The sequence below is a fragment of the Eutrigla gurnardus genome (genome assembly GCF_963514095.1).
Source record: "Eutrigla gurnardus genome assembly, chromosome: 11".
In the NCBI taxonomy this organism is placed as follows: domain Eukaryota; kingdom Metazoa; phylum Chordata; class Actinopteri; order Perciformes; family Triglidae; genus Eutrigla; species Eutrigla gurnardus.
In genome coordinates this window covers 18,715,655-18,743,524 of record NC_139925.1, presented here as the reverse complement: position 1 = coordinate 18,743,524, position 27,870 = coordinate 18,715,655, and the positions used below count along the sequence as shown (strand labels likewise).

The 27,870-nt window shown below is 40.4% G+C and overlaps 2 protein-coding genes across 5 annotated transcripts in view; one reads left to right on the top strand and one right to left on the bottom strand.

The window, feature by feature from the left end:
* Positions 1 to 8,309, top strand: part of nckap1 (NCK-associated protein 1) — a 32,256-nt gene extending 23,947 nt beyond the window's left edge. For all 4 annotated transcript variants that reach the window (XM_084021043.1, XM_084021042.1, XM_084021041.1 and 1 more), the window contains 7 exons: positions 655 to 737; positions 1,814 to 1,894; positions 2,000 to 2,093; positions 3,601 to 3,717; positions 4,888 to 4,997; positions 5,150 to 5,239; positions 5,902 to 8,309. In XM_084021043.1, coding sequence (XP_083877169.1) covers positions 655 to 737; positions 1,814 to 1,894; positions 2,000 to 2,093; positions 3,601 to 3,717; positions 4,888 to 4,997; positions 5,150 to 5,239; positions 5,902 to 6,018 — 692 coding nt within the window. In that variant the 3' untranslated portion in view covers positions 6,019 to 8,309. The remainder of the gene's footprint in view (positions 1 to 654; positions 738 to 1,813; positions 1,895 to 1,999; positions 2,094 to 3,600; positions 3,718 to 4,887; positions 4,998 to 5,149; positions 5,240 to 5,901) is intronic.
* A 3,524-nt stretch (positions 8,310 to 11,833) lies between these two features.
* On the bottom strand, positions 11,834 to 20,999 carry LOC311020838 (protein phosphatase 1 regulatory subunit 1A-like). The gene is made up of 6 exons (XM_084021057.1): positions 20,831 to 20,999; positions 18,734 to 18,791; positions 17,613 to 17,650; positions 17,057 to 17,111; positions 13,128 to 13,331; positions 11,834 to 12,098 (listed from the first exon to the last, which is right to left on the bottom strand). The coding sequence occupies exons 1-6, from the start codon at positions 20,909 to 20,911 to the stop codon at positions 12,043 to 12,045; spliced, it is 492 nt and encodes a 163-aa protein (XP_083877183.1). The 5' UTR covers positions 20,912 to 20,999; the 3' UTR covers positions 11,834 to 12,042.
* Positions 21,000 to 27,870: the final 6,871 nt, after the last annotated feature.

Here is a 27,870-nt window from a genome sequence, read left to right as displayed (position 1 = left end):
CCAGTGTCTGTAAGCTCCGCCCTCTTTGAAACGGAGACATCAGAGGAGAGAAACAAGTAAAATACAGCAACACGGGGTAGGGACTCGCACTGAGCTGAAATAAATCTAAACTCCCGATTATGTCCCATCACTGCATCCATGCAGAGTCGTCCGCATCGCACCTTAGAATGGAGATATTTCCACACCTCCGGTATGTGCCTGGTACGCAGATATTTTCAGGACATATATATGGCGTGTTTGACAGCTAGTGTTTAACTACATTCACACTCCAAACAGAGTAGCATTCCTTTGTTGACTCTGCTGACAGGGTGCTGTCAAGACTTGTTTCATGTGTGTGTAAAGCTTCCCAGCGTTGATTAGAGAAACCATATCTGTATCTTCTTGTTTGTTAAATGTTTAATTCACACTCGTAATGACAATAATAGTTAGAGGCAGACCTGACTGAACGGCAGTGAAGTCAATACAGCACAACACCACAAAATCTTAACATAGTAAAACTGGATTTGCTTGCAAATGAAAGCAGCAGATTAAGTTTTTGTAAGCTGAATTGCTTTTGATTGGTGTGAATATTTTCTGTTTTACTGATTTACCAACCGGTTTGTCGTACTGACTATTTAAGCTCCATTGACACCTTTTTTCTGTCTTTGTGTGTAGCTGTAGACAGTGTGTTGAAGAGAATGACCATCATTGGAGTCATCTTGTCCTTCCGCTCCCTGGCTCAGGAGGCTCTCAGAGACGTAAGACACGCCCACATACCACATTGTCATGGTAGCCCGTCCACTACACTCTGCTACTGTCAATCGGCTCGCTACTCCCTGATACAAAGGGGAACCAGCTGTTGTACCCACATGGTTGAATGCACCTATTGAATGGTGCTTTGGATAAAAGCAAGATAGATTTAATGCAGATGGATTGATTTGGAAATTAAAATTTTGAAAGTACGTTGGATGCTGATTTCAAAAAGTGAACCAGTTCTAGTTTTTTAACATAAAAGCCATAAATGTCAAATTCTTTATTTTTCTTATTAAGCGATTCACCGATACCAGTGTCAGGCATCGGTTCAATACTGTGCTCATGTACTCGTACTCCTACTCCATAAAAATACTCCGATACAGCAGCACCTGATACCACTCATCAATTGAGCCTAATAAGCCGGCGAGCTGCCCAATAACCTGATTCACAAACCAGATAAATCCTTAATTTCCTGCCAGCTAAACAGACAGATTTTGTCAGGATTTCCACCAATGTATTACAGCCTGAAGTAACGTTAACGAGTGTCCAGTGGAGCGAGAGCGTGTGACTGTGAGTAACTGGTATTATCAGTGAATAACTGCTACAACTCCTCAAAACGCTTGAGGAGATAAAAGTTACATTCTTGTGTCTTGATGTCGGCCAGCTGATAATGAAAGTGAGGGGGGTCAGCCCTGAAGTTAGCAACAACTCTGGCTGCTCAGGCCCACTTAAGGTGGACTGACCTTTTAATGTGGGCTATTCTTCAAGTAACTGCTACCCTGCTGCAAGTCTTAATTAGATGTTTTTGTTTAACTGGTGATAGTAACTGCAAACTCTGCTCCATTTGTAAGGAAACCATACATTTGATTGTTAAAATATCAGCAACTGCATCCTATTGTTTTTTTAAATTTGCTTTACTGTTGGAACTGTAATGGAAATAGTACTCACATTTCAGTACGATATGATACCGAGTACCAATATGAGTACTTGTACTTGGTTAGAAAAAGAAGTGGTATCTGTCCATCCCTAGCACTGATGCTGCACCACAGTCTGACCGGACTGTCTGTCTCCCTCCCTCCAGGTGTTATCCTGTCATATTCCTTTCCTTGTCAGTTCAGTGGAGGATTTCAAGGACCACATTCCCAGAGAGACAGATATGAAGGTAAAACACACTTGTAGACACATTAACATACAATTAAAAAAAACTCCTGATGTCATTGACTCACTTTCTCTCTCTTTGTGTATGTTTATCTCTGTGCGTTTCCAGGTGGCCATGAATGTCTACGAGCTGTCATCAGCAGCAGGTTTACCCTGTGAGATTGACCCGGCTCTGGTCGTGGCTCTGTCCTCACAGAAAAGTGGTGAGGCACAAACACACACACACACACACACACACACACACACACACACATGGAGACGCAGTCAGAAGTGTCTGTCTGCCGTCTGAATAAGCACCCTGTTAACTTTTACATGAAAGCCATGGCGACCATCTCACCAGCAACACGTCTGCATCGCATTCACCTTGGCACAAGCCTGGCATTTTGAATGCCGTAGGATTAACGTTATGGCTGCAGCAGCACACACTGATTAGGCATGCAGAGAGAGATTTAGTTCACGTCTACTAACATCTGAACAAATGTATTGTCTCGGTCATCATCATCTTTCAATGTTCAGTCATGCCAACTGCTTGGGTTAAAAAAATGTATATCCAGCTTCACGACCACCAGGTCAGCAAAGAGGAACTAAACATCAGCAAAGCATAGTATACGATACCAGGAAGATGTTGCAGTACCAAGAGAAACCAATTCAATACCTGTTTTATTAATACACGTACTATAAGAATGACAATGTTTTAATAAGTTGCGTCAGTGTGCAACATCGAAGGAGTGTGTGTTCTCCTTTCCAGGAGTTAGTGAGCGAAAATGAACTGCCACTCTGAGCTTGGTGGCCTTATCAGCAAATATTACCGACCAAACATACCAATACAATTAGATCCACCATCTTTTCTGAATCTTTCCAAGCAGCTCCTGTATTTTGTCGGACACAAAGTGTGAAAGTATAGTATAGCGTTTTTATTCTATCCAGGTTTTCCCCCCTCTTGACACCACGTTGTTTCTCAGTAATGTGATGCGACGTTCTCTTTACAATTAGCCGTCAGTCAACACGACACAGCGCTTACGGTTTCTGTGGCGTCTTCTGGATTTTAGCAGCTTTTCCATCATCAAGTTCTCCCAGACCTTTTATTATTTAGACGTTTGCCATCTCTTGTCCTGCAGTACCACTGTCCACCTAAACAGGTGCGCTGGCAGGGGGGTTCAACAAAGAATATCTTAATAAAGGCTGTTTAATGAGTGATATCTGGTTGCAAATATAAAGTGAATATCACAGGAATAAAAACATGTAACTTCCATGTTCTGTCATTGATTGATGACATCACCTTCCAGGTTTTTATGTTGCATTGTTTCAGTATTGGTTTAGAGATATTTAGGCAGGCCTCGTATCAAAGTCATCTTTTTGGTATTGTAACACTGATATGCATGAGTTACTTTAACAGATCTATTAAGCCAGCAATGTAACATATCCTCTGTAACTTAATGGAAAAAGCATCCGCACACTCAAATCTGTTCTTTTTTTTTTTTTAGAAAGCAAGCTTTAATCAAGTGATGAAAGCTTTCTACTCCTACATTCACTTGCTACCTATTCTTGCCCTGAAGGTCTCTGACCGAAAGCCAGCTTTCTAAAAAGAAATGTCCTTTTCTCATTATGTTTGACAGTCTATAGCTCCAGCACCTCAGCTTAGCCTGATAGCGGATGAGCAGTGTTCTTTATTTTACAAATTCAGTGTCTGAAATGACCTTGTCTGTGCAGAGAACATCAGTCCGGAGGAGGAGTATAAGATTGCCTGCCTGCTGATGGTGTTTGTGGCGGTCTCTTTGCCAACGCTGGCCAGCAACGTGATGTCACAGTACAGCCCCGCCATAGAAGGTAGGCTGCCATGCAGTTGTATGGTAACTGGTACTTTGATGTACTTATATACCACCGTTCACACACGCATTGATACACTGATGGCAGACGCTGCCATGCAGGGTGCTGGTGCCCTTCAGGATTTAACTAAATAGCATGCAATTTTGGGAGGTCAGTATCATGCCGGACATGCAGATTGGGGGAGCCGGGGATCGAACCGCCGATCTTCCGATTGGAGGACAACTTGCTCTACCAGACTGAGCCTCTGATTTGCTGGTTTTCACGCAGTCAAACTCCAGTATGTTTTTGTTATATTTCTTTAATTTTTCACCCCTCACAATTTTACCTGTAATAACGATTAATAATGAAAATCACAAGCCCTTCGTCCAGAGTTTGAGAGCAGAAGCAACAATACTATACATTATAGGAAAGATCATTGGCTCCATCAATGGCATGAGACGGTCCTGCATTCAAATCAGATGAACCTTTTGCCCTCAGATGGACTCATTTGTGTGCACAAGATCTAGATTGTTATCTTCATTATGTAAACTTTTAAATGATAAATACCCGTTTTGAAGGTCAGTTTGTCTGTTGTGACCGGTTTAACCTTCTTTGTTGCATGCATTTCAGTTTAAATATTTATCCAGCTTAATAAACCTGCAGTGCGATAGAGACACACTGTTAAATGAGGCTTTTGATAAGGTATCAAAGAGATTCGTCACTCAAGGATGAATTGTCAAGACATTGCCTCTTAACAACCTTGAAATGAGAAGCGCTATTGTTAATAAGGGACATTTAAAAAGGATAATGAGTTGTAATGGGCTCCACCATTGTTAGTATGCAGACTGCATATTGGCCGGCAATTGGTTTTCCGACAGCACATCTCGAAACATGGCGCCGCTGCGGCCACACCAACCATTCTGTGAACTTACAATTACACGTTTTATATTCACGTCCTTTTTATGCGTCTCACATAGACACTTAATGGTGTTCATCTGCATGAAATACAAAGAAGAGAAGTGTTTTTTCCCCCCGTGGAATGGTACTTCCAGGTTTTGTATAATGGGAGTCTGTATTGTGGAGGTCTTAAAGAGCCACAGATGTCAGAATTTAAACCAGAGTTAATTGATTTTCAAATACAGATGTCGTCTTGTTCTCTTGCTAACGGTGTGCGTTTGCTGCCCCCTACAGGCCACTGCAACAACATCCACTGCCTGGCCAAAGCCATCAACCAGATCGCCGCTGCTCTCTTCACCATCCACAAGGGGAGCATAGAGGACCGCCTGAAAGAGTTTCTGGCTGTAAGATGAAAATATCTCAGTTTTTTACTCTTTGACAGCAACATTTGATTATTTATGACTATTATTTATTATTTATTTATTATGACCTGTTCCCCTCATACTTATACAGGACATAATGTAACCTGTTGAGTTTCGTGTGTGTGTCTTTGTAGCTGGCTTCATCCAGCCTGTTGAAGATCGGCCAGGAGACGGACAAGATGACGACGCGTAACAGGGAATCTGTCTACCTGCTGCTGGACATGGTGAGAGAGGATGGATATCTTTTAGTTCAGTTCGTTTGGTCCACACCAGGAATTAAGTAGAAATGATTGCATTTTAGTGCGGCTCCGGTTTGTTTTTCCATTTTTGCTTTTTGCAAACAAACTAAGTGGAGTAAGCATGAATTCATACAGACTGACAGGAAACTCATGATTATCAGGACCCATGTGCAGAAATCTAATTCCAGTGACTTGGAGCAGGTTATGCAGCACTTTAATGCTTTTTAAGTTATTTTCTCTGGCATCACAAAGAGATAACTGATTATAAGTATGATTAGAATTGCAAGCCAAATAAGATTAATACATTTCTGTTGAATGAATACGTTTGCTTTCAAACCAGGAAACAATCTGCACTAGAGTCAGCTCGGAAGTTGAGACAGAGCCTCCTTTTCAGGTTGTCTCAACCCAGTTGTTTGTTCTGCACCAAGGTTCAACTGCCCCAATGAACCGCACTAACTGTGCAAATGCACCACTGTTCATCTTAACTGAACTGTACAGGCTAGGTGTAAAAGCACACTAAAATGTTTCTTAGTCATTTTTATCACACGGAGGACCTAACGTGGTTCTGCTACTGATGCATCAGGAGAGTTTGATAAGAGAAATATTAATATTGGTGTTCTCATAGTCTGTTGTCTGCTGTGTTTCAGATTGTGCAGGAGTCTCCCTTCCTGACCATGGACCTGCTGGAGTCCTGTTTCCCCTACGTCCTGCTGCGAAACGCCTACCACGCCGTCTATAAACAGAGCATCAGTGCTAACGCATAGACGCACACTACACACAGGGGAAGCCTCCCATGGCGTCTACCATCAGAACGCCAGTGCTCATATACACACACACACGCAACAAGTACACACTAACGGCATACACTAAATACAAACTAAACACTAAACTATGCCTACTTGCCTCAGCACACTTTACGGGGAATAAAAAGCATCAGTGTGACACACACAACGCGTGAACAAGTTCACTCTAAATACAGAACAAATACACTAAAATGCCAAAAGAACTTAAAAAAACCCTTCCACAGTTCAGTGCACAAAGAGGAAAAACAAGACGCTGAAATTAAATATCCGTAGAAACAAATACATACACACTAGCTGGATGAAGTTGGGGGATCAGTGTCTTTATTTTAATCATTGTACTTTTTCATGATGTTGCCGGGGACCATAACCTTAGCAACACTTAATATACCATATGTTTGGTTGGTATAGAAGAACAAAAATATAAATATAAAGTATATATATAGTTCAGTTGACACTAAAATATTATTTTCTTCTTCTTTTTTTTTCGATGAAAGATTTGAGATTTTTAGTGGCCAGCTGACAACTTCTATGTGGTGATGGATTTGGATGCTTACTTTGGGAATGCAAATGATGTGATGTGGGTTTTTTCTTCTTTTCTTTTTTTTCTTGTTTTGCTTTTATGGAGGAAGTTTCCTGTGTTGATAATGAAAGACATGTTGCTTGTTCATGTAAGTTTACACTTCCATATGCACACTGACAGACATCCTGAGCAGATATACCACATGCACACTAATCTTTGAACGTTTTCTAGTGAACACACAAACACACACACTTGTACAACATGGTGATGTTTTCTTTCTTTTCTTTTTTTTTTTTTTCCAAGCTAGTCGTAACTTGAACTTTTTGTGGGTAAAGGTATAATATCTGTATTCTACTTTGATGTGAACTGAACTTGTCTGTTTGTATGTTTATGTTTTGTTATTTTTATGATGACGACATCGATGATGACGATTTGCCAAATGTGTTGACACTAAAAGTTGTGTATCAGGGCGTGGGAGTGGTGGAGTGTTTCGGTATTAATGGGCTATTTGCCGTTTTAAGTGTTGGGACGGTTCAGAGCGTCAGACGTTGTGGAAACGATCCGCCTGATTCGGTGGCAGCTTGGTTAGCGGAAGTGAGTTACACAAGAACATTAACAGCGGAAACAAACTTTAAAAAAGTACTCCAGTAGTACTACGGTGTGGGCTTGGAGTAGTACAACCCTCAGTACAAACATTCCTCTCAGCTGCTGTTAGACAACACTCTGATTAAGTTAAGGTCCAGTAGGTGCTACTCTTTTTTTCTTTTTCTTTTTCTCTCTCTAATGATGTAAATTAGAAATGAACAAGCCAGTCAGTGCAAAATATAATTTATATGATCTCTTGCAAAATAATTTCCTGCAACGTCTGGCTTCTGAAAAGAGGATGAAATTCTCATCTTCATCAAGGGAATTTTGCTTTTCTCTATCTTAATTTTTTACAGTTGCAGTCTTGTAGTGCTGGCCACCAACAGACCCTACTGAACCAGCCGTGAGCATAGTGCCTTGCTCAAAGGTACCTGAACAGCAGCTGTTGAGGATCCACCATCTTACACGCCGTGCTTAGATTAATGTCTTAGTGCTTAACTGTAATAGAAGCGATTTAAAAAAATAACAAATTCCTCCACAGGGAAAACCAGTAATTCCTAATTAATCTCTGATCTGTCAAAGTCTACAAGGGTGTGTGTGGGTATATGTATATGTATATCTATACACACACATACTTGGTGGTGATTTTATTGGATTCGTTAACTCCGGTCGCTGGCCATCCTTCAATGAACTTTCCGTAGGAGAAATTAACTTTTGCAATGGTTGTGTGGGACCTTTTAAGAAAGGCGGATGACTTTTACAAACTGCAAACTGATTTATTTATTTTTTACTTTTTTGTGTCAATCAAGGCATGTCTGAAAGTTCATACTGCATACTATTCAGGACTACGCTTACCTAGAACTGTTAAAATCTGGAAGCAGCATTCACAGAATGTTGCGGGACTACACTAAAAATCTAGCAAACGACGTGTCTGCACTTTACAGTAGATGACATGTTTTTTCTTTTCTTTTTCTACTGTGTATTATAGTGTGCATTATAACCATGTTAGGACACATCCATGGATACATTCTGCCATTTGATGTGGAATGATTGCTGTTTTTCTTTCTAACCTTTTTTGTGTCCCTGATTCCACCATGTAACTTAAAAGACATGAATAAAATAAACTTCAGGGCCGTGTCAGACCTGAGCTGTGAGTGTGTGACGGTGGTTCGTGCGTGTGGCCTCAGCTGAAATGTGATGTGAAAACTGGTAAGTGGCAACAGATTGTTTAACAGTGTCACGTTGGTCACTTCACAGTAAAGTCCAAAAGAATAACTATATACTACATCGAAACCAGTTTTTCCCATGTGCATGAATTCAACTGGAAGTGTATATATGTGTATACACTGTACTTGTTGCATCATTATCTATAGAAATGTAGGTTTGACCTACAATTGTTGGTCCCCATGGCATCGGTTGCTGAAATTGTCCTCCATGGGGGAGAGAAATACTGAAGCCCTGTGACAGTGGACTACAGTGTCATACAGCAACCACCAGGGGGCGTACCAAGAGAACTTATTCCATAATGCTTGAAGGACTGAGACCTTGTATCAAACTTGGACATCACAATAGACTACATTCTGTATAATGTGTAAAAATCAGTGCTGATATGTTATTACTGTTATTAAGTATAAACCACATCTGCAGAAACATGAATCCTCCCGCCAGGTGACCCCATCATTGATTCAACAAAGTACATTGACGTTACCTTATTTCTCACCACCAAATTCAGTTTATTTAAAAAATTAGTCCAAACCTGTGCTGGTGAAGTGATATTTCACATATTGCAGCATTTGTAAGAAATGAACAGAAACGCCTGCTAAACTGGAACTTAAATTGCTGGGGGGGAAGTAAGGAAAACACCTTAATCACAGTCTGCATTTTTCACAGCAAGCATTTTGACTTAAAAGAAGAGCACTAGTGTCTAAATGCAGCCATCATTAATTTTTATTACATTGTCAAAAGGTCTGCTTCCAAAATTGTCTGCAGGCTGCAGAGCTTCAGGATTGACATCAATAAACTAACCGCTTATTCACAGTCACACAGTGGACAATATGAAAATTTGGAAAAACAGCTGTTAACTCATTAACTATACATCACCTCATGGTGATCCTGTAGGCTACTTGTACAAAACCTGCGTCATTTCTGCAGTGGAGCCGTCATAGTAACGCACATACTCAGCTAGTTATGAAAAAACGTTGAAAATGTATGAAACTGTTCTTTTAACCACCAAGGTTATTGTTTTATTGCTTGTTTTTAATTCAGTTATGAGTAAACTGGCGCTGACAAAGAAGCAGCTATATCCATCCGTGAATGAATTGACTGACGCTGTTTTGCTAACTAGCTAGCATGTGTAGTTAGCCCTGTCCAGGTAACCATCTTGGCTAAACTGTAGTAGCTAGCTATCGGACTATATGTAAAATTCAGTGTGTGAACTTTAGAAAGATAACAAAGATTGTTGATTTACAGCATTAGAATAGGTTGTTCCAAGTTTCCCGCCAAAAGTGTTGCGAGTGAGTTGTAATCAGCCTGCTGCTTTGGTTTAAAGGGGAAATCATACTTCCATTATATTCATAAACAAAGACAAATTTTAGTTTTGGTGAGTAAAGTATTCGAGATTGGTCAACAGTAGAGTCTGTGACCGTCATCTTTCGGTGAATGTGCTGAGTCAGCTGTTTCCAGGCCAGTTGACTCGTTTCTATATCTACTCTAATTAAACGTTAACTGGTGTCTCCCACTGATCTATGTCTTGTCTTAGGTCTCTCGGTTTGTCCACAATATCCAAGGTTTGCCGCCCCTCTTGTGCTGAGATTTCTCTCCTGGATCAGTCGTCCTGAAGGTTGGCTTCCTCCTCGTCCTCCTCTGGTACAACATTTTTCAGTTGACCTATGCACACAAATGCAATTCAAATCAACAACAGCCTATTGCATATATTAATGATTACAAGACAACTTAAATTACCAGCAGAGGCAAGAGAAAACAAAAAGAAAGCAAGCTCAATATAAACAGTAGCCCATTTTAAATGACTTGACAAGGATTTTATTCCATTTGAGCTATGACTATTGCACGGGATGTGCTGAAACATGGTACATTCATGTAGTACAAATATTTGGCCAGTTACTGCATATGTAAATGGGTATTTCATTTATTTGCCAGAAACAGTCCACAAATGATTCACCTTGTGGCTAATGTTCTACATTAATTCATTAAAATTTCCGCTTTCTCCTTTTCATTTTCAAAGGCAGTTCCAGGGTGACTGTATTTGCTGATAAATATTATCAAACTGTTGTGTATATTGTGCCTTGCTTTCTTTTTAATTAAGGAGTTTTGTCCTTCATTAAGTTAATATTTTATCAAGAGTGATTCAGATTCCTGTAGACCCCCACCCACTCAAACACCATCACCACATGTTTACCTGCCATCAACTAAATGTTGATATAAATTGAAATACTTTTCTAACTAAACAAGTCAAGCTTGAGAACATGATCAACTGTACATTCATGCCGAATCATAACATGCATTCAAACTGAAATTCAGGACGTTTACATAATAGAACTATTGGCAGTAAAATGCTAAATAGCACAAAGTTAAATAAATCCTAGTTCCAGCTGCACATTTGACACGGCATCAACAGGAAATACCTGCACAATCCTTGAAGAAGAGCAGAGGAAAAAAAATAGTATTTGTATACGATTTAAAAAAGCACACAAACAATTGAATCCAAGGTATCGAAGGGTTGAAGAAACATACACGGTATGGTCATCGGTCGGATGATAATCCAGGAGAAGCTGCAATTATCCAGATATCACGCTCAATCCCAACTTTCCTCTTTCCTTCCCTTTCTTTTTCTTCCTGCCGCAAATCTCATAAACGGTGCTCACAAACACATCATATCCTTTTACCTCATTAATCTTCTATACTCTTAATCTCTTAATGGTTGGCCCAATACCTAATATTAGTTATTTCAAGCAACTTGTACTACAATTAATAAGTCTCCTATGTGTTGTCCTGTTCTTTTCTCTAATTATTTACTTCTTCAACATAGAACATTAAATAATATATTCGTTCCTTCTACTGTCTGTCCCTTTAATACTTTCCAAATATTTAACATTTTCAAGGAGTTTTTTCGCCGAATGTTGACATTATGAGGTTGACATTACACACAGAGTGAAGGTAAGTTGTTCAACTCTTTAAAATGTCTCTTCACATTCCGCTACTATGTTTACATATTTTGTGCCTTGAGCCTCAAAGAAACCGAGGTGTCCTCCACCCACCCAACTGACTCCACTTTCAACTGGAATTTCGGGACAGCAGAGAACAGTTGACCTTTTTTTAAGATTGCTGTATATTTTTATTTTTTATTTTAAGCTGGAGTTTGAGTGTTGCCTCTCGGCTTATTCTATTAAATGAACTGTCTGACCCAAGATTCACTCAGACTTCAACAGAAACTGCCTTCTTATATTTCGATGTCCTAAAAGTGTTTTGTTTGTCATGGAATACCGCTGAGAGTAAAAATGCTCTGTTGCATGTAAAGACCAGTAAACCCATGAAGTAAACCCCCAAATACTACGAAACCCTTAAAGGCGTAAAGCCTTTTCACTACAGGGTAAAGAATAGTCAGACATTCAGTAAATGTTTCAATATAATACATCTTTATTCACAGCTATTTCTACACAAGCAAAGCCACCTATTCAATGTTGGACGGATTTATTACATTCAAAGGAAAATGTCTGTATGTGCGCCTGAGAGAAAACGTACTCTGTACTATATATGGAGCACAAGAGTGAAGCAGTGTGTTAGTGGGATCCGATGAATGGCAGTGAGGAAGGGGGGGGGGGGGGGTTATCGAGAGGCAAAGAGATGAAAGTGGACAGAGATGGCTATCGGGAGACGGAGTCGGGACTGGTTGCTTCCTTTTTGTGGTCACGTGACAAATCTGAGAAAGAGGGGGAGAGTGGGGGGGGGACGAGGATGGACAGTTGAAAGATCATGCAAAGCCACAGGAGAGGGAGAAGAGAGAGAGAGAGGAGTTAGTGCTGTTAGTACTCAAGAGATTTATAGAATAAAGACTGTTATCATGGAAATAGGAGCATGTTAGTAAGGATGTTTATTTTTCAGAAATTGTAGATGCAATCAATTGTTTTAATTAATATATTATAAATGATGATATATTTGGTGTTGTGGCTTCATGCTGGTTTTAAGTTCAATATTAACTCTGTTTTCATCTCCTTAGGGAAGTGTTTGGCTCTTAAGCCGGTTGATGTTCCAGCTCTGTCTATACGTTACGCAGCTACAGTGGGATTGTCAGCGGCCTGCAGGGCTCGATAAGAGCGGCCCAGACTGAACTAAGAGGCCACGGACACCAAAAAGCTCCTCGAAGCTGCAGACTTTAAAAAGCAACTGATTTTTAATGTTACGTTTGATCCATGTAGATATAGAAAATAAAATGTTGATTATTGCAGTTGTGTTTGTATGTTGTTTGGCAAAGTGCAAACTCTTTAAAGTCTTTAACAAAAGTTAACTTGCTTAACACAAATCTCCCAAAACCACTATATTAATTAATTTATATTTATTTATTATTAATTGTTTGTTTCTTATGAAAGGTGTCGCTCAGGTAAATAAAATGTAACTATGTCTGATGTAAATCATATTATTACATTTTAAGTATTTTATTTTATTTTATTTTTTAAAAGCAAATTGTTATGATTTGGTAATTATGTCTTGTATTGAGCAAAATAGTATTTTTTGTTATTATTCAGTATTTGGTGTATTGTGTGTGTGTGTGTGTGTGTGTGTGTGTGTGTGTGTGTGTGTGTAGGCAGTATACTCCAAATAACTAAACTTAATGTTTGTACAATATTTTTGATCTTACAGCTGAACAGAAATCTGGTGTCCGTTACCACAGCTGATGCATAATTAAATGTATTTTGGAGTATACTGCCGGGTACATTTTTTCTGTCTTTACCCCCTGAACTGTTGCTCTCTGCCAGTCCTCTCTCCTGATTGGCTAACGGCAGACTTGCCTCATTCCCATTGGCTTCCTCTGGCCCATTGTGATTGGCCCACAGGGAAGAGCTGGCATAGAGCTGTGCTGTGATTGGGCTCAGTTCATCGTCTGTGTCACAGAGCCCCGCCCCCAGAAGGTGCTGCTCCACCCCCAGTTGAAGCTCTGAGGAGAGAAGAGCACCTCTAGTGGAGAGATGCTTCAACTACACAAATGTGGCAATAGAGCGGGAAAAGCTCTAAAAACTATTTGTAATTAAAAATGAGTAATTAAATTAAACTTGAAACTGAACAAGAAAAGTAGATGACAAAAGACTGCAACTGAGGATTAGAAAAGCGTTTAAGACATTTATTCCAATCAGCTCACTGGCATCGCGACACAATGAATGGAGACCGCTGCAGACCACATTGACACTTTGATGGAGGTTGTTCTAAATCCATTAAAACTAATTACTTTGAAGTCCGAACAGCACTCTGCTTTGATGTCTGAGTAAAGTAGTAGTAGTATTATTACCGCTGACATCATCATGCTCACCAGTCTGCCTTTACTGCCCTGTTGCGTGTCTTCACACTTGTAGCTCAATGGATGCATTCTACTATCGGCGAGTGCGTTGGCGAATCAGAAATCATGATGGTGGTGTATCAACTTGTGTTTGCCACAGTGCTCGTCTCCTGCATTATTCCAAAATGGAAAAATCCCATTGGCTTCTTAACCAGTGCAATGCTAACTTCCTGTATTGGCCTCTAAAAATACGTCAACACGGCACCACTATGGCCTCTCTTTCACATTGAACCATTAACAAACTTCCCAGCCTGGTTCTGTTTGTGTCGCTGTAGATAGTTAAAAGTAAAATAAACATAGTATGTTGTCCTGGCAACACATCACCTGTCCACTTAATTACCGTTCAGCTCTATTAACTAGCTTTTAAGGTACTATTTTTCTGGTAGAGCTACTGAGAGTATAAACTCTAAACCTTCTTGATACCATGTTCATATTCATATTCAGTTTGATTAGATGTCTGTCCAAATCCTGCATCATGAGCTCCAAGAGGCTAAATATTTACGTAAAGGATTCCACAGTCGCCTCAAAAAGAAACTGAAAGGCCTTAAAGTTTAAATATAAACTACTTTTCACCTTTGACATGAGGAAAAAACAAAGCGAATAAAACCTAATCAGATTAATAAATAAATTTTTTCCCTGATCCCGCAGTTTGTAATGTAAGCATTTGATGCATAGGCAGTACTCATGAGGCCATTAGCTAACTTGCCTCCACACACACACACACACACACACACACACACACACACACACACACACACACACACACACACACACACACGGATGGGATCGATAAAAGAAAAGCTTTTACTGTCTCCACTTCCCAGAAGTCAGTGCTGCATTCACTGACGGAGAGCTCTGCACACGTATAAGCATTATGTTTTTCTTCCTATTTGTCTTCCTTTCGTTTCCCCAAAAACATGCATCTTGTCCTACAGCCTCATTAATGTAGAGTCCTCCATCACATAGACATATTTGAAGTCTAATTCCGCACTGCAGTGAATATGAAAACCTAAGTCAGCCCTTCTAAACTGTTATTGTAGCAGCGCTGCTTCCTCTGGCCCCAGAACAGTTTTATAAATTATTCAGTTCAGACGATGATAACAAAATGACAACAACAAAATCTTGTAGAGATAAAAGCCATCAGGCTGTTTTGGACAAACTGTGGATGAAAGCTGAAACTTTATTTCCCCCTCAAAGAAGATGACAAGAGTTTTTGCTATTGCAGAGACAATACACTATAAACAACACACATTTCTCCTGCTACTGCATCTACCAATAAAACAGTAATAATGGACAAATAAAGAGTAAATATTAGTAATGAATTCTGATGAATTAGCCAACTAAAATAGAAGCCTGAACTGATGGAAGCAAATGTTTAACAGCATCAGAAGACAATAGCAGATCATATAGTTTCCAATAAAAGCTGTTTTATTTAAACGGTTTTGTTTGCAAAGAAATGTTTTGTGGAACTAAATCGTTTGTGGCTGCGTCCTTTTTTAAAATTCAGTATAAAGGCAAGGCAGTTTTATTTGTATAGCACCTTTCAACATCAGGGCAATTCAAAGTGATTTACATAAAACATTCAAAGCATTGGAGAAAAAACATTAAAACAAATTGTGCAACGTTTGATTTCAAGGTAATCCAAAAGTATTGAGATTAGATTAGTATTTTGTAATCCAATGGATTAGGTTACTATTTACAAAATAAGGCATGAAGTTTGCATTCAGTAACTGACAATGAAAAGTAATCTGACAAAACCTTGATTATCCAGAACAAGAGCAAAGCCACGATCCTAGTTTAAGAATCTAAACCATCAGAACTAACCACTGTACTCACACCACCAACACCATCACCAACACTGTCAGCACCATCACCCCTCCATCACCAACACCGTCACCACCACCACCCCTATCACCATCACCCCCATCACCATCACCAACACCCTCACCAACACCCTCATCATCACCAACACTGTCGGCACCATCACCCCTCCATCACCAACACCGTCACCACCACCACCCCTATCACCATCACCCCCATCACCAACACCCTCACCAACACCAACACCGTCGGCACCATCACCCCTCCATTTCCATCACCAACACTGTCACCATCACCAACACCGTCACCACCACCACCCCCATCACCATCACCCCCATCACCAACACCGTCACCAACACCCTCACCATCACCAACACCGTCACCAACACCGTCACCAACACCATCACCAACACTGTCAGCACCATCACCCCTCCATCACCATCACCACCACCCCATCACCAACACCATCACCACCACCCCCATCAACACCACCACTATCACCACCATCACCCCCTCCACCCTCATCACCACAAATAACGTGTACTAAAACAAAACAAAAAAGCAAACACATGGATGCATAAAGTGAGAAGAGGAAGCAGGAATAATGTACACAGCTGCAACAACATCACCTTAAAGTACATTGAGTATCAGCAGAGGTTCTTCCTGAAGTATTCTGTAATGTTGTAGGCTTTTTGTCTCTGAATGAATAATATATTCACATACATATACTGAACCATAAAGCAGCTGTAAGGACAGAAAAAAACTTGCTGGGAGTTCCTTTAAAAACATGTTTTCTTCTATACATTATTTGATATTTAGCTTCATGAAAGTTGTTTTCCAACAAGCTGCTTATTGTTGGCCCGGTCACGCCATGAAACTGCTGGAATTAACAGATCTATAGCGTGAAAGACACGTAATGATTTTAGAAGTTAGACAGATTAGTTCTGTCTGTGCACTCAAAGGCCTTTTCACACACATTTACAGGCATTTCTGTAAAATACTCCTATTTTCCTGTATGTTCAAGTTCTTGCAGTGGTCTTTGTTCTTTCTGGCCTCATTGGCTGCAAATATTCTCATCTCTGCATTCTCCTCATCACCATTTCCTTCAATTAGTATAATATTTATAATATTTGTGATACCTAATCTTTATCAAATTTGAATGTCAACATTATGGATGAAGCTTCAAATTATTCAGAAAGAAGATAAGATATGAAAGTCTTCTTACCAGTTTGAATTACTATAGCATATTTATGTTTTATTTGATTCCAAGTCCTTTTCACACTGCCGGGGTTTTAGCTGGAAGGATAAGGCTAATAGTGTCCTACACACCATACAAATACATGTATGAAACGCTTGGATCTAACCGAATACAAACATGTGATCATAGTCAGATCTATTGTGCTCAAGCAACTTTTTGGTTTACGGATTCACACAGATTTGTCTCCTTTTTTTACAAGCTGTCCTGCTTCGTAGTACAGAGGTCAGACTGAAAACAGTTCTGCGTTTACCTTTCATGGTGGGCGGGGCGAAGGTGCTCTGCTTCCTCTGAGAGGAATCTGAAGCCTGCAGGACAGAAAAACATATTCTATTCTGAGTCACACAACTAGAACAAGCAAGCCACAAGAAGAGGACATCATCATAACATGACGAAGTATATCGAAGAAATTAAATGATGATTTGAAGACATTCTAAGCCAAGCAATGTACTCGTGTATAATCGTCTGCTGTGACCTTTTCATGGCAAAGTGAATGCACAAGATAATAAAACATTGAGGAACTGCAGCGAAGAATTTACTTTTCACTTGAAAATTCACATTTGTAACATTTATAATCAGAGTTTATTGGCTTTATCCCTGCTGTGAGAAATCAGTCTATTAAAACGTTCAAAGTCAAATGTCAGAGTTGAGATAACATTGGCTTTTCCCATTCAATAGATACTTTTTATACATGTTGTTATTCGTTTCGGACACATTAGAGGTTACTAGGGACTCCCATGTAACCTTGGAAGGTCATTCCCTGTACTATCCAAAGTGACTGTAGCAGATTGTATAACATTTATACGAACCTGTGACTCTCCGCTGGCCTCGTGTTGATCTCCAACATCTGCAGAGAGAGATGAGACAGCAGCTTTGAGCGCTCTCTGTTCTTTATTGATTTGTCAGTAGCTCAGTTTTAGAACTTGATTCGCCATTTCCAAATCTGCACAACAGATGTTTTTGTTTTTTTTGCACCACAAGCAAAAGCTTCAGTCAGTCTAGTTCCATCAGTCAGATTGGGTAGTGGTCCTTTCCCTCCTTCCCATTGAGCAAACTTGACGAGATGCTGTGATTTCAGAATACATTTCGTCCTGGAATAAAAGTGTATAAAGTCATTGTGTATTTCAGTGCTGTTGTTTTAAAGCACAAGGCTAGCGTTATTCTCCTTGTTTATTCTCAAGAAACCCCTTGAAAAGAGGAAAACCTGTCTGTTTCAATACCATCCAGCTTCTTTGAGGAAGACCATCGGCTCCCACTGACAATGTAACTGTGTGTGTTGATAGTGAAGGAACATGTCACACATGTCTCAAATTTAAATATCTTTGTTTCAAGGCTACACACTTCTTGCTGTTTCAGCTGCCAGCTGGTTTCCACTCTACAGACTGGCTGGCTGTGTTTTATCCCCAAATATTAAGAATGAAAATAACTGGAATTTGGTGAACAGACTTTTGGACCAAGGGACATGTTTTAAGGCCTAGAAAATGTATTCTAAAATCTGGTATGATTGATTTCCTTTTTATGTTAGCATACTGAACTTCATGTTCATGTTTGTGTTTCCAGTCTTCCGTCTGTGTTTGACACAGCCAACGCTCTTCTTCTCTGATTTCTTGAAAACACCTCATGCAGCGACAAAGCCTCATACAACTATATTGAAAGCAGCCTCGCTTCGCTGAGCTCACACACTGGAATCAGGCCGATTATTCAATCAGCCAGTTCCTGTGGAGAGGGATTTATAATAGCAGAGAACTGAAACACACACACACACACACTTTAGGCATCCATCAGTCCAGTCTGAACACAGATCACTTACCAAAAGCTGCAGCACAAATCTAATAAAGTCTCCATTAAAGCTCTCCCTCCACCCTCTCTCTCCCCCCCCCCCCCTCTCTCTCTCTCTCTCTCTCTCTCTCCCTCTCTCTCTCTCTCTCACCTGTGCCAGGTTGTCTGTAGATCTGCAGAGTGGCAGGAGTTGGTCTTCTGCGACGGATCTGAGGTAAACACACAAACATTTTTTTGAAATCCCCCTTGGCCAGACTCTCTGATTTAACACAGGCTTGACGGTTCAAACCTTTAATGTTTATATTAGAACTTCTAGACTGAAAACCCACCCTTTTATTTATCTCACAGTCTATAATTAACTGTAACCATCTGATTGGTTCAGCACCTCCTGTTTGTTTTCATCTCATTTAAATCTGACAGTGTTTGCGCTCTCGGTGTGTAATCTCACATTTGTGTTTCTTGACTGTTTTGTTTATCTGCCAGGAGAACAATGTAATCGCTCGTGTGAATGCCTGCGTGTCTCTGTGAGTGACGGTGCTCATCTGTGTCTGTCCACAGCTAATCTCACATTATGCTGCAGCAAACCTTTTTTTAAACGCCTTTGTTTTGCTGCCTGGAGGCCAGTAGGGGCCCAACACAGCTGAGTGCATGGCTGACCCCCAGCCACCACTCTGCGGCCAGAGACACACTGGGGGAAATCATTAACTGTATGTCAATGGGGGAAAGAGTCTGCCCACTTTCATTGTTTTGGTGTGTTTGGCTAATGCCTGACAGAACTACTACTTGGTGCATCGCCGCCATTCAGCCACAGCCGTTTACACGGCGTCGCACAAATAGATGAATATACGTTTAAAGTAGCGTTTTCGGCCGTGAGAGGAGCTGACACATTCAGTTTAAAATGAGAGCGCACGTCTAAATGGCTACCCAACTGTGGGTTGTATTCGATCAAACATTACAGCGATGGTGGTTGCAGACACACCTTGGCAAGATCTGGTTGGTTTTAAATTGTGATCAGACTCTCCTGACTACTTGACAGCTGCCCCAGTGGTTAGGCTTTAAAAACACAAAAATCACCTCACTGTACACGCATTAAACTTCAGTAAAAGGACCTATTGCAACTAGTTCCACTTCTTTTACTGTAAAAATACACACTCGTTTTCTACCTCGTTAAAAATGCTTGCTGTAAAAGGACATTTAAATACATTTTCCTACAGATCGCTTTTACAGCCATAATAACTTCAATTACAAGTGGAACCAATACCGAAATTGGATTAAAACCACTAATCCTTAAAGAGAACAGCAGAAAGAGTTGATTCTGATTGGCTCCCAGATGAAGGGAACGACTCTGACGCACTGCAGGAATGTAAATGTTCATCGTCATCCTGGACGGCGACTTGGTTTATAAGACTGTATCTCATTAAACCATCGCTGGAATGCATCTTGATGGTGACGGTTTCCAACACAGCAGCTCGCCAAACAGCCAGAGATGGGCGTTAATCTGTCACTGTTCATTACCAGGCTTCCTTAGCAGTAAACAACTTCCTCTTTCCTTCGACCAATCCGTCCTTAAAGACCTCAGTACCGAAGAGCCCAAAGGCCTTACAGAGAGCAGTTACAACTCCCTGGTGTTTAAGCTTGTATGAAAGACCCTCTTTACTGCATTCGTCATTCAGAGTAACTGAAAGGAAAATCACATCATCGGATGTGGTGTTTTGTACGATTGGCTTTCCCACTTTAACTTAAGAAGGGTCAGTTTGTTAGCGATCCGCTGTTTCCCAGAACGCCTTTCAAAACTCCCGACCCAAGAGAACGGGCGTGAACTTGTGGCAATCAGCTGCACATGAACCATGCTGAGACTTTTTTGGATAGTCAAATTTACACCGTGTAATTTAAACGAGGAAATTTGGGATTCTTTCAGAGATTTGATCCAAAGGATTTGCGAAATTTGAAAAACTGAAATTAGATTCTCAACTGCTGAGATCACAAATATTGCCAATTTAAACTTTTTGCCAACATGTGTCACATGCACAGATGCTCAAATATGATGGACCCATTAAATACAAATGCTGTCACCCAGATCCACAAACAGCAGTTTTCATGAGACCGACTTGTACACACGTGCCGGTCTGCACCCACTCAGAGAAAATTCCAGACAATACTGAGAAGATATCACATAGAAGCCCCATTCAGCCCTCACATGCGTGAACCCACAGTGATCCCCTGCTCGCATACATTCAGATACACTCACATGTTCGGCGGCCTGTGGGTCCAGCTGTCCCTGCAGCGGAGGAACAGCAAACTGGATCTTCTTCGGACTGCTGGGCTCCATTATTACTGACTGAGAGATAGAAAGAAAGAAAGAAAGACGGACAGAAAGAGAGAGAGAGAGTGTGTGGTGTATGTGTGTGTGTGTGTGTGTGTGTTTGTGTGTGTAACCTATGTGTGTCAAGGAGGGAGGGAGTAGAGATGGAGGGAGTGGTCTCTCGGCCATGGGGTCCATTATCACTAATTGACAGAGAGAGAGAGAGAGAGAGAGAGGGAGAGAGAGAGAGACTATGTAGCAGCCTAGTCATTGCATCATTTTCAAAAACATACTCTGAACAAATGTAAATACTCAAGTACAAATACTTTGAATTTGTACTTAAGTACAGTACAACAAATATAGCCTACTTAGTCACGTTCCACCACTGCAAATAAAGTACATAGAATATTCTGATCCTGCTGAAATGTACAGCTTCAGCATCCTGTCATTTGAGCTTGGTCACGCAAGAGCCTTTATATGTAAGCATATGGAATGCTCTTCTTCATCATAGTGTTCAAGTCTTGTTTCTGATTTGATATATAGGCTAAGTCACATGGTCTGGTTTTATTTCCAAACATGAGGATCTAAATGTTCTCTCAAAGCCTTTATTTCAACTTTTTTTATTGGCCTAAATAAATGTTCTGAATCTATAAATACTAGAATCAGTCTGTGGATGTGTGTATTTTTGAAACTTTACTGCAGTTTACCATAATATGGTAGAAAACATCCTGACTCCCACTTGGAGATTCGTGGACATGTACTGATGAGTTAAGTTTGAGGATCAACTGTTTGCATGGTTTTAATAATCCTCCAGCAACAAAGAAGAAAACTATGTCCATAAAGGAGATTAAACTAATTATGGACCTCTCACTGAAACATAATGTGTTTTAATTCAGTAGCAACGTGTCCATCTCATTCTTTTTGCTTTTGCTTTATCAACCGAAAGTTATTATTTCTCAATCCTAGGTGACTTCGACAATAACTTCAAGTTATACAAAAAATAAAAATGCTGCCTCTGACATTAATACAAGTGGTAGGCTTTTTATTTACCAGAAACTTGACATTCTCATAAAGATTGTAAGCAAAAGCCTGTTATCCGGATATTTTGTATCATTTTTAACAAATTACACAATAATGCTTCACACAACTTAGACTCGGTGTGTGGGATTAATGTCCATCACTAGCTATCTAGCTGCCTTGTTAACATATAGTTGCTAGTTTTTTTTTGTAAGTTGTGAACTGATTGAGAATGTTCAGACTTAGAAGGGCTCCATGCATTTAAGTGACAAGTTTTCTTAAATATCACCTTTGCAGTGCCTTTTAATGTCCTTGAGATTGATCATTTACCACAGTGATCTTTCAGTATCTTAACTTGTGTTGTGTTTGCAGCGAGGACTGTATGAATCTTTTCCTTGAGCTGTCAAAACAGCAGCGTTTTCTGGGCTTGAGGGCTTTTCTGCAGCTATTTTTTCATGGGGGTGTTATTGTAGCACCAATTATACAGGTAGATGGTAACCTGCTTTGGCATTACATCTATGTCAGTACTCCGATTTGTGAATGTGTACCGGGATCCATACATTTGTTGCAAATAATATCACTGCAATAATACCCCTGTGCTTAGAGTGTCAGATGTACGAGCTTCCATGAATGCAACAACTATAAAGGTTTTTTCAAGATAGGTCCAGCGTAACTGCATATCAATACCATATTCAACACTACCATCACTGTGGCTAGAACACATTTAGAAGTAGAACACGTTTTTTTTATGAATTAACAAGCAGTGGTCACAAATGACGCTGAGGAAGGGAAAGAAAAAAAGCAAAGATTTCAACAGACTATTCCTCTTTGTCTCTGTGTATTTGCGCCACCAATGACGTGTGTGTGTGTGTGTGTGTGTGCGTGTGTGTGTGTGTGTGTGTGTGTGTGTGTTGGCAGTCATGGTGGAAACGGTTTGTCTCAGTGGAGACATCTGGAGAGACTTAGTGGCTACTGTAGGTGGAACAAAGCACACATACATCAAACAAAGAGCCTCTTTGTTTTCTTCATGAACCCAAAAAGTGACCATCTCTGCTCTGAGAAGGTGAGACGCAAAACACTGGCAAACGAGCACCTGCTTTCATTTTGCATTGCCTAATTCTGTTTCTGTTGAATACATAAGTGACATTTTAAAAAAAAAGTTCCAAGAAAGTCATAAACACTTCATAACATGATGAAGTGAAGGCTCTTTGCAGTGGGGTTATTACACAGTGGGAAGACGATAGTCATTGACAGACAGCTCAGAGTTAACGGTATTCTTTTGTTTCTCCTTTATTCACGTAGTTACAATCCATTCCAGTACAACTGTGGATACAAGGCTATGTGACTCATTTTATCATCGACCACGCACTTTTCCTAAACCTGACTTAATGCTTTTGTCACCTAAACCTAACTTCCTATAAAAATGAAGGTTTATTCTGAAAAGACACTGTGTGTGTAACGCGTGGAAACCGCCATGCTGTCCCTGACAAATCCCAGAGCGACACTAGAGCCGAGAGCATCAGAGTTTGATGCTTACGGCCGCTGACCAAGCGAGTTGGGTGTGGGAAGTAAGGGAGAGAGAGAAAGGGCTGAAGAGCTGTTTCTATCATCATTCATTCATCATTCATAAATTCAAAATATATTTAGTGCTTAAGTGCTCTCGCTCTTATGTGAGTGCTATGATTAATAAATATATTCTTTGGCTTTGAAACGGCAGCCTTATGTTGTTGTTGTTGTCGTTATTCAGCCTGTCTGAGGCTACAGCCTCCTCAGTATATTCATCCTGGCGCCTGGCCTGAATGTCCCACTGAAAAGTGTTCTGTAGCGTTAACTGCTCCGTAGTGCCTTCATCTGATGCCCCCCTTGTTCAGCTGCGTTCCACAGTCCACGCTTCAGTGTGCCGCGTCGTTGCTTTTACAAAGCTGGATGTAGCTTTATTGGCTGCGGCTAGTTGGTTTGTCAGTATAGCAAGACAGGCGACATTCATCAAACTCACCTTTTCATTGTGCGTTTGTACATATTCAATACGTCTGGTAGGTGTAGGGAAAGTGCATAATGTAGTAGCACCAACATGGTGGTGGAGTGGGTGCAAGCAGATGTGCCTGGGGTGCGTTTCTGCCCAGTAGGAGGGGTATAGGAACAGGAAGTGTGTGCATGGGTGGTCCTAACATTTGACCCTGAGCTAATAGAGGAGAGAAGGGCCGATGTTGTTGTCGGTATGACAGCTGGTGTTGCTGTACCGTCGGTTGCCATTGGGGCCCCGTCTGCTGAAACAGTTGTGGAGGCTTCAAACGGTCGATTCCTTCCTGACCTGCTCTGTTAACTCTGCGTGTTTTCTCCTCCTCTCTGTGTTGTTTGACGATGTGGGAGGCGTCGTCGTCGTGTTTCTGGGACAACACCTGCAGGTGGAGGGTCGAAACGACTGTATGAGGGCGGGGCAGGAGAGAGAGAGGGGTGAGGGAGGTTTGCAGAGAGAAGGACACCTTTTTCCTGCTTTTATCCTCCTGGCTCTCTGACGCCTCCTTGTGTCCGTCACCATCTTTTCCTCCAGATTTAGCTCCAGCAGCATCTCCATGTACAGGTGATTGCGTCTCAAGCGTTTCTGATAACGCCTCCTCACAGCAGCTTTCGGTGGAGCTAGCCTCCGACTCGGAGTCCACCTCTGGTTCAGAGTCTTCGGCTGAGGAGCTGGACTCGCCGTCACTCCCCCAGCGAGCCATGGAGCAGGCTTCGTGGTTGTAGCAGGCGGGGCAGCGAGACAGACTGGACTAGAGAGAGAGGAAGACGGGTAAGTCATCAGCCAGTTAGTTGTGAAGTCAGCTTCACCTTTAACAGCTGCACACAATGTGATGAACACATTCATGCATCAATAATTATAATCCAATAACAATATTATTATTGTTTATGCACCTGCATAATTAGTACATTTACTTTTAGTACTTTAAGTATCGGTATATTTTAATGGTGATACCTTTCCACCACTGCTGAATATAATCTGAGGCATTGTATCATATCATTACTTTAATATAGAACAGTCTGACCTTGCAGAATTAACTTCCCTCTTTGTCCTTCCAGAAAGGTTTTTTTTTTTTTTTACGCAAAAGAATTATAAAAATACACAGTATGTCATATAACATATTAATAGCCACCTTTGGATGTTTTGGACTGTCTTCATTCTGGTCCTCAGTGGAACCTGCAGAGTGTGACTGAAGCTGATCCATCCCTACCCACAATGCAATTCCCTGTTGGAGAGAAAAAAGTAAGTAAGAAAAATGTTTTAAGAATTCCCTCACAGAAAGGCAGACACAACGTCGGATAAAGTGCAACTACAGGCTGAAAATAAGAGTGGTTTCATTTGTGGTTCCCAGTTACAATATTAATACTCTCAATCAGACATTATTCAGATATTAAAGGACCATGCCGGTCTAATTCTGACTTCTCTCCATTAGCAGAGATCCCCACCCTGTCATCAGGGTCTGTAGTGTTTGCTTTCGTAGAGCTCAGCTGACCTGTTTTAACCACCGTTCACTGCCATTTATGTTGAAACTGCAATACTTGCTGGGTTTATGCTATTCAATCTTGTGAAACTCACACAGAAGCAGGTTCAGTTTACACAAGTTTTAAGTGGCTCGGGTGGAGCTAGTAGGTTAATTTTGGTGTACGGCGACCTCAATAACAAGCTCCCTCTCTCGGCAATGATCACATGTTCCCTTGGCAGCATCCCATTGGCCAAACGTTCTCTGGCTGGCTCTGATTGGACTTTGTAAACAAGCTTAGATGTCCTCATTGTTGGTTTACGATTGGAAATTCAATGTAGAGAAGAAGAAACTGGTCAGAAATCAACTTCCCAACATGTCCCAGTATGAATATGAGGAAGACGTACTGGAAGAAGATGAAAATCAGTCATTTTATGACTGTTGAGCTGAATCAGAACGAGCCTGAAATTAATACAAACTCAGGATGTAACTTTCAGCCAATCGTTGACTTTCTTCATACTTTGGTCCAGCCCGTCAATCACAACAGAGCCATGACAGCCATTGGGTTGAAAGTTACTACCTGGAAAAATTAATTTCTTTCAAGAACTGTATTTCATACTGGAATTTGAGCTAGAAGGAGGATTTTAATGACGAGGTGAGTTAGAACTAACCTCGACATTTTCTGGTACATTCTGTCATGTTTATTGAATACGGACAAAATGTCAACAAGCTAACTATCTAAAAAATAAAGCAACTTTGGTAAACATGGTAGAGGTTTATGTAAGCTAGGTGGCTGATGTTGTCTATGGACTAAGATATTTAGTAACACTGGTATGGTCCTTTAAGAATCGGAGACAGTTTGTCTTTTTAACGTTTTTTGGAAAGTGTAGTATTTAAGTTGCTTTATTATCCCACAAATACTTTGCATCTACAGCCTGAGTTGTGGATGTTAATCATGGAGTTCAAACAACAATGTGATCATTATCATTTTTCAAGCAACAGCTGTGGGAAAAAAGCCACTATTCTTCTTCTGCTCCTTCAATGAAGGATTCTGTCATATCTTTGTAAAGTGAAATGAGTTTGAACAGATTTAAAGATGTCACGTTGGGGTCTGTGAAGTGATGGGCATTCATCTGAAAGATGAATCCATAATACAAAATGATCAATAGTTGCACCCCTGAACAACTGTAACAACAGGTGCTCCCCATTTACCATAACTGTGTTTTCATGTCTCATATCTTATGCTGTCGATACAGAAATACAGTAAAATAAAGAATTGATGGCAAAAAAAAGCACTTACTCACTCTTCTATGTTCTGCTCTTCAGGTCCAGGATGCAGCCTGACTGACTTGTTCATGTAAATGTACATCCACACCAGGTGAGAGCGTGTTTCTCTTTGATGTCGTTAGTTGTGAGAATACACAGTGGGTCAAATTGATTTCAATGTTGTCAAAAACGCAGGTACCCAGCTTCATGTAGACACAAACACACACCCTCTGTAAACACACAGCAAGGACCTCCTTCAGGCCACCAACGGAAAAAAACAGCATCAGTCCTGCAAGGACAATCACTTTAGTTTAAAATATGATTTGTTTTATTTGGATAATGAAAAGTCTGATACAACCACACACATTACTTCGTGCAGAGACACTTAAGGCATGAAAATCTCTCAGCTGGTTTGTCCAAAAACAAAACGATTTTTCTCATAAAAAAACAAAATAACAACAGTGAAGATAATATGATTGAGTTATAATTCAGCAGTGTGATTCGGGTGTTTGTCCTCTAAACAAGAAACAGAGCCATTTTATGTTGACATAAAGGAACAGTTTGACATTTTGGTAAAAAAGCAAATTTGGTGTCTTAGAGGAGCAGCTTCACACCACTCAAACATGAAGCTGAAGCCAGAGGATGTTAGCTTAGCACCAGACTGGAAACGGGGGGAAACTGCCAGCCTGGCTTTGAACAAAGGTATCCGAATCCGGCCACCAGCACTGATTAACATGTTATATCGTCTTTGTTTGAGTCGTACAAAAACCACATAGATTACGGATCACAAATACCAGAGTGTTATCAACCTGCTGACTTCTGAGATGGCAAATAATTGCCTTAAATTTAGATATTCCTTTAAAGGAGACTGTTGGTGCAAGATGAAGGATGTTAAAACATTCATCAAATTTATTTTTGAGGTGAAAAATCTTTAAATGTATTTATTTGGTGTTTCGTTTTACAACGAATGTGCATTCTAAACAGCCGAATATTTTTTTTTAAATCTTTTCTCCCATTTGTAATCCATTTGATGTTTTTATATGAATAAAATAATGTGATGGGAAAGTAAAAATAGAAATATGAATGATAATTTAACCATAATATATAGAACTACCATGCTGTTATAAATAATTATAAAATTGCGGGTTATTTGACATCAGAAGCCAACACTTGCGGGAAATGAAAAGTGAAATAAAAAAACGTAAAGTTAAATGAAAGAAATCAAGG